Source organism: Salvelinus fontinalis, unplaced genomic scaffold, assembly GCF_029448725.1.
Source record: "Salvelinus fontinalis isolate EN_2023a unplaced genomic scaffold, ASM2944872v1 scaffold_0037, whole genome shotgun sequence".
NCBI lineage: Eukaryota > Metazoa > Chordata > Actinopteri > Salmoniformes > Salmonidae > Salvelinus > Salvelinus fontinalis.
In genome coordinates this window covers 177,501-185,000 of record NW_026600246.1, presented here as the reverse complement: position 1 = coordinate 185,000, position 7,500 = coordinate 177,501, and the positions used below count along the sequence as shown (strand labels likewise).

At 47.9% G+C, this 7,500-nt stretch overlaps 1 protein-coding gene across 2 annotated transcripts in view; it reads right to left on the bottom strand.

Moving 5' to 3' along the window:
* LOC129842403 (protein disulfide-isomerase A2-like) overlaps window positions 1–7,500 on the bottom strand; it is a 43,303-nt gene that overhangs the window by 32,677 nt on the left and 3,126 nt on the right. Inside the window, exons 2-3 of one of the 2 annotated variants that reach the window (XM_055910945.1) lie at window positions 1,722–1,806; window positions 1,330–1,472 (exon numbers count right to left, since the gene is read on the bottom strand). In XM_055910945.1, coding sequence (XP_055766920.1) covers window positions 1,330–1,472; window positions 1,722–1,806 — 228 coding nt within the window. Of the gene's footprint in view, window positions 1–1,329; window positions 1,491–1,721; window positions 1,807–7,500 lie in introns of both variants that reach the window. The other variant, XM_055910944.1, reaches the window with a different exon arrangement.

Genomic DNA, 7,500 nt, shown 5'->3' with positions numbered 1-7,500 from the left:
TACCTGTGAAGTCAATGGGGTTGTCTCTGTCTCCGTCGGTGAACAGTTTGATGGTTGGGTTAGGTTTAGGGTCAGAGGTCAGGGGATAGAGGTCAGGGGTTAGAGGTCATTACCTGTGAAGTCAATGGGGTTGTCTCTGTCTCCGTCGGTGAACAGTTTGATGGTTGGGTTAGGTTTAGGGTCAGAAGGGTTAGAGGTCAGTGGTCAGGGGTTAGAGGTTATTACCTGTGAAGTCAATGGGGTTGGCTCTGTCTCCTTCGGTGAACAGTTTGATGGTTGGGTTAGGTTTAGGGTCAGAAGGGTTAGAGGTCAGTGGTCAGGGGTTAGAGGTTATTACCTGTGAAGTCGACAGGGTTGTCTCTGTCTCCGTCGGTAAACAGTTTGATGGTTGGGTTAGGTTTAGGGTCAGAAGGGTCAGAGGTCAGGGGTCAGGGGTTAGAGGTCAGGGGTCAGGGGTTAGAGGTCATTACCTGTGAAGTCGATGGGGTTGTCTCTGTCTCCGTCGGTGAACAGTTTGATGGTTGGGTTAGGTTTAGGGTCAGAAGGGTCAGAGGTCAGGGGTTAGAGGTCATTACCTGTGAAGTCGATGGGGTTGTCTCTGTCTCTGTCGGTGAACAGTTTGATGGTTGGGTTAGGTTTAGGGTCAGAGGTCAGGGGTTAGAGGTCAGGGGTTAGAGGTCAGGGGTTAGAGGTTATTACCTGTGAAGTCAATGGGGTTGTCTCTGTCTCCGTCGGTGAACAGTTTGATGGTTGGGTTAGGTTTAGGGTCAGAAGGGTTAGAGGTCAGTGGTCAGGGGTTAGAGGTTATTACCTGTGAAGTCGATGGGGTTGTCTCTGTCTCCGTCGGTAAACAGTTTGATGGTTGGGTTAGGTTTAGGGTCAGAAGGGTCAGAGGTCAGGGGTTAGAGGTCAGGGGTTAGAGGTTATTACCTGTGAAGTCGACAGGGTTGTCTCTATCTCCGTCGGTGAACAGTCTGATGGTTGGGTTAGGTTTAGGGTCAGAAGGGTCAGAGGTCAGGGGTTAGAGGTCAGGGGTTAGAGGTCAGGGGTTAGAGGTTATTACCTGTGAAGTCGATGGGGTTGTCTCTGTCTCCGTCGGTGAACAGTTTGATGGTTGGGTTAGGTTTAGGGTCAGAAGGGTCAGAGGTCAGGGGTTAGAGGTCAGGGGTTAGAGGTCAGGGGTTAGAGGTTATTACCTGTGAAGTCGATGGGGTTGTCTCTGTCTCCGTCGGTGAACAGTTTGATGGTTGGGTTAGGTTTAGGGTCAGAAGGGTCAGAGGTCAGGGGTTAGAGGTCAGGGGTTAGAGGTCAGGGGTTAGAGGTTATTACCTGTGAAGTCGATGGGGTTGTCTCTGTCTCCGTCGGTGAACAGTTTGATGGTTGGGAAACTTCCGACATCAAACTCTTCCGCCAGCTCCTTCTCCTCTGCAGCGTCCACTTTAGCCAGACTGTATCCCTCGCTCTCTCCCTCCTTCCTCTCTCCCTCCTTCCTCTCTCCCTCCTTCCTCTCTCCCTCCTTCCTCTCTCCCTCCTTCCTCTCTCCCTCCTTCCTCTCTCCCTCCTTCCTCTCTCCCTCCTTCCTCTCTCCCTCCTTCCTCTCTCCCTCCTTCCTCTCTCCCTCCTTCCTCTCTCCCTCCTTCCTCTCTCCCTCCTTCCTCTCTCCCTCCTTCCTCTCTCCCTCCTTCCTCTCTCCCTCCTTCCTCTCTCCCTCCTTCCTCTCTCCCTCCTTCCTCTCTCCCTTCAACAACCCCGCTGCCTCCGCATACACCGGCTCCAACTGACGGCAGTGACCGCACCACGGAGCATCTACACACACACACACACACACGCACACGCGCACGCGCGCACACACACACACACACACACACACACACACACACACACACACACACACACACGCACACACACGCGCACACACACACACACACACACACACACACACACACACACGTTCAATTGCATACGGCAAATGACTGATAAAATGCAAATATGCCAGATCAGATCCATAGTCAGTTGAGGCTAAACTGATAACCATGTTAACGCCTCCTAACCTTAACCTCAGGTAGATGTAGCCCTGGTAACTCCTCCTAACCTTAACCTCAGGTAGATGTAGCCCTGGTAACTCCTCCTAACCTTAACCTCAGGTAGATGTAGCCCTGGTAACTCCTCCTAACATTAACCTCAGGTAGAAGTAGCCCTGGTAACTCCTCCTAACATTAACCTCAGGTAGATGTAGCCCTGGTAACTCCTCCTAACCTTAACCTCAGGTAGAGATAGCCCTGGTAACTCCTCCTAACATTAACCTCAGGTAGAAGTAGCCCTGGTAACTCCTCCTAACCTTAACCTCAGGTAGAAGTAGCCCTGGTAACTCCTCCTAACCTCAGGTAGAAGTAGCCCTGGTAACTCCTCCTAACCTTAACCTCAGGTAGAAGTAGCCCTGGTAACTCCTCCTAACCTCAGGTAGAGATAGCCCTGGTAACTCCTCCTAACCTCAGGTAGATGTAGCCCTGGTAACTCCTCCTAACCTCAGGTAGAAGTAGCCCTGGTAACTCCTCCTAACATTAACCTCAGGTAGAGATAGCCCTGGTAACTCCTCCTAACCTTAACCTCAGGTAGAAGTAGCCCTGGTAACTCCTCCTAACCTTAACCTCAGGTAGAGATAGCCCTGGTAACTCCTCCTAACCTTAACCTCAGGTAGAAGTAGCCCTGGTAACTCCTCCTAACCTCAGGTAGATGTAGCCCTGGTAACTCCTCCTAACCTTAACCTCAGGTAGATGTAGCCCTGGTAACTCCTCCTAACCTTAACCTCAGGTAGAAGTAGCCCTGGTAACTCCTCCTAACCTTAACCTCAGGTAGAAGTAGCCCTAGTAACTCCTCCTAACCTTAACCTCAGGTAGAGATAGCCCTGGTAACTCCTCCTAACATTTACCTCAGGTAGAAGTAGCCCTGGTAACTCCTCCTAACCTTAACCTCAGGTAGAAATAGCACTGGTAACTCCTCCTAACCTTAACCTCAGGTAGATGTAGCCCTGGTAACTCCTCCTAACCTTAACCTCAGGTAGAAGTAGCCCTGGTAACTCTTAACCTTAACCTCAGGTAGAAGTAGCCCTAGTAACTCCTCCTAACCTTAACCTCAGGTAGAGATAGCCCTGGTAACTCCTCCTAACATTTACCTCAGGTAGAAGTAGCCCTGGTAACTCCTCCTAACCTTAACCTCAGGTAGAAATAGCACTGGTAACTCCTCCTAACCTTAACCTCAGGTAGAGATAGCCCTGGTAACTCCTCCTAACCTTATCCTCAGGTAGAAGTAGCCCTGGTAACTCCTCCTAACCTCAGGTAGAGATAGCCCTGTTAACTCCTCCTAACCTTAACCTCAGGTAGAAGTAGCCCTGGTAACTCCTCCTAACCTTAACCTCAGGTAGAAGTAGCCCTGGTAACTCCTCCTAACCTTAACCTCAGGTAGATGTAGCCCTGGTAACTCCTCCTAACATTAACCTCAGGTAGAGATAGCCCTGGTAACTCCTCCTAACCTTAACCTCAGGTAGAAGTAGCCCTGGTAACTCCTCCTAACATTAACCTCAGGTAGAAGTAGCCCTGGTAACTCCTCCTAACCTTAACCTCAGGTAGAAGTAGCCCTGGTAACTCCTCCTAACATTAACCTCAGGTAGAAGTAGCCCTGGTAACTCCTCCTAACATTAACCTCAGGTAGAGATAGCCCTGGTAACTCCTCCTAACCTTAACCTCAGGTAGAAGTAGCCCTGGTAACTCCTCCTAACATTAACCTCAGGTAGAAGTAGCCCTGGTAACTCCTCCTAACCTCAGGTAGAGATAGCCCTGGTAACTCCTCCTAACCTTAACCTCAGGTAGAAGTAGCCCTGGTAACTCCTCCTAACCTTAACCTCAGGTAGATGTAGCCCTGGTAACTCCTCCTAACCTTAACCTCAGGTAGAAGTAGCCCTGGTAACTCCTCCTAACCTTAACCTCAGGTAGAAGTAGCCCTAGTAACTCCTCCTAACCTTAACCTCAGGTAGAGATAGCCCTGGTAACTCCTCCTAACCTTAACCTCAGGTAGAAGTAGCCCTGGTAACTCCTCCTAACCTCAGGTAGATGTAGCCCTGGTAACTCCTCCTAACCTTAACCTCAGGTAGATGTAGCCCTGGTAACTCCTCCTAACCTTAACCTCAGGTAGAAGTAGCCCTGGTAACTCCTCCTAACCTTAACCTCAGGTAGAAGTAGCCCTAGTAACTCCTCCTAACCTTAACCTCAGGTAGAGATAGCCCTGGTAACTCCTCCTAACATTTACCTCAGGTAGAAGTAGCCCTGGTAACTCCTCCTAACCTTAACCTCAGGTAGAAATAGCACTGGTAACTCCTCCTAACCTTAACCTCAGGTAGATGTAGCCCTGGTAACTCCTCCTAACCTTAACCTCAGGTAGAAGTAGCCCTGGTAACTCCTAACCTTAACCTCAGGTAGAAGTAGCCCTAGTAACTCCTCCTAACCTTAACCTCAGGTAGAGATAGCCCTGGTAACTCCTCCTAACATTTACCTCAGGTAGAAGTAGCCCTGGTAACTCCTCCTAACCTTAACCTCAGGTAGAAATAGCACTGGTAACTCCTCCTAACCTTAACCTCAGGTAGATGTAGCCCTGGTAACTCCTCCTAACCTTAACCTCAGGTAGAAGTAGCCCTGGTAACTCCTAACCTTAACCTCAGGTAGAAGTAGCCCTGGTAACTCCTCCTAACCTTAACCTCAGGTAGAAGTAGCCCTGGTAACTCCTCCTAACCTTAACCTCAGGTAGATGTAGCCCTGGTAACTCCTCCTAACCTTAACCTCAGGTAGATGTAGCCCTGGTAACTCCTCCTAACCTTAACCTCAGGTAGAAGTAGCCCTGGTAACTCCTCCTAACCTTAACCTCAGGTAGAAGTAGCCCTAGTAACTCCTCCTAACCTTAACCTCAGGTAGAGATAGCCCTGGAAACTCCTCCTAACATTTACCTCAGGTAGAAGTAGCCCTGGTAACTCCTCCTAACCTTAACCTCAGGTAGAAATAGCACTGGTAACTCCTCCTAACCTTAACCTCAGGTGGATGTAGCCCTGGTAACTCCTCCTAACCTTAACCTCAGGTAGAAGTAGCCCTGGTAACTCCTAACCTTAACCTCAGGTAGAAGTAGCCCTGGTAACTCCTCCTAACCTTAACCTCAGGTAGAAGTAGCCCTGGTAACTCCTAACCTTAACCTCAGGTAGAAGTAGCCCTGGTAACTCCTAACCTTAACCTCAGGTAGATGTAGCCCTGGTAACTCCTAACCTTAACCTCAGGTAGATGTAGCCCTGGGAGAATTTACATGTGCTGCAGCTGGAGAGACCGTGTGCACACTCAGCAGATAAGGGTCCTTAGTTATGACGAGGGTTAAGGTCAGGGAGTTCAACAGATAAGGGTCCTTAGTGTTGACGAGGGTTAAGGTCAGGGAGTTCAACAGATAAGGGTCCTTATAGATGACGAGGGTTAAGGTCAGGGAGTTCTAGAATCATGAAGATGAAGAGAAGGTTTCGAATGAATTGTACAACTGGCCAAGATGACTAGGTGACTAACCCTAACCCTAACCCAAGATGACTAGGTGACTAACCCTAACCCAAGATGACTTGGTGACTAACCCTAACCCAAGATGACTAGGTGACTAACCCTAACCCAAGATGACTTGGTGACTAACCCTAACCCAAGATGACTAGGTGACTAACCCTAACCCAAGATGACTTGGTGACTAACCCTAACCCTAACCCTAACCCAAGATGACTTGGTGACTAACCCTAACCCAAGATGACTAGGTGACTAACCCTAACCCAAGATGACTTGGTGACTAAGCCTAACCCAAGATGACTTGGTGACTAACCCTAACCCTAACCCAAGATGACTTGGTGACTAACCTTAACCCAAGATGACTTGGTGACTAACCCTAACCCAAGATGACTAGGTGACTAACCCTAACCCTAACCCAAGATGACTAGGTGACTAACCCTAACCCAAGATGACTTGGTGACTAACCCTAACCCAAGATGACTAGGTGACTAACCCTAACCCAAGATGACTAGGTGACTAATCCTAACCCTAACCCAAGATGACTAGGTGACTAACCCCAACCCAAGATGACTAGGTGACTAACCCTAACCCAAGATGACTAGGTGACTAACCCTAACCCAAGATGACTAGGTGACTAACCCTAACCCAAGATGACTAGGTGACTAACCCTAACCCAAGATGACTAGGTGACTAACCCCAACCCAAGATGACTAGGTGACTAACCCTAACCCAAGATGATTAGGTGACTAACCCTAACCCAAGATGACTAGGTGACTAACCCTAACCCAAGATGACTAGGTGACTAACCCTAACCCAAGATGACTAGGTGACTAACCCTAACCCAAGATGACTAGGTGACTAACCCTAACCCAAGATGACTAGGTGACTAACCCCAACCCAAGATGACTAGGTGACTAACCCTAACCCAAGATGACTAGGTGACTAACCCTAACCCAAGATGACTAGGTGACTAACCCTAACCCAAGATGACTAGGTGACTAACCCTAACCCAAGATGACTAGGTGACTAACCCTAACCCAAGATGACTAGGTGACTAACCCTAACCCAAGATGATTAGGTGACTAACCCTAACCCTAACCCAAGATGACTAGGTGACTAACCCTAACCCAAGATGACTAGGTGACTAACCCTAACCCTAACCCAAGATGACTAGGTGACTAACCCTAACCCAAGATGATTAGGTGACTAACCCTAACCCAAGATGACTTGGTGACTAACCCTAACCCAAGATGACTAGGTGACTAACCCAACCCAAGATGACTTGGTGACTAATCCTAACCCAAGATGACTAGGTGACTAACCTTAACCCAAGATGACTAGGTGACTAACCCTAATCCTAACCCAAGATGACTAGGTGACTAACCCTAACCCAAGATGACTAGGTGACTAACCCTAATCCTAACCCAAGATGACTAGGTGACTAACCCTAACCCAAGATGACTAGGTGACTAACCCTAACCCAAGATGACTAGGTGACTAACCCTAACCCAAGATGACTAGGTGACTAACCCTAACCCAAGATGACTAGGTGAGTAACCCTAACCCTAACCCAAGATGACTAGGTGACTAACCTTAACCCAAGATGACTTGGTGACTAACCCTAACCCAAGATGACTAGGTGACTAACCATTTAAAATATATAAAACACATTAATTTGTTATATATGTTTACTATAATATTATCAATATACTGTTATTAATGATACTATATATTACTACACTTTACAGTAATGTACTGTTATATCTGTTTACTGTAATATTATCAATATACTGTTATTAATGATACTATATATTACTACACTTTACAGCAATGTACTGTTAAACCAAGAATGTAGGAATTTATGATAACATATGGTACCTTATTCTCCAGGAACGTACAAGTAACTGTCTGCCAGTAAGTTACCTTT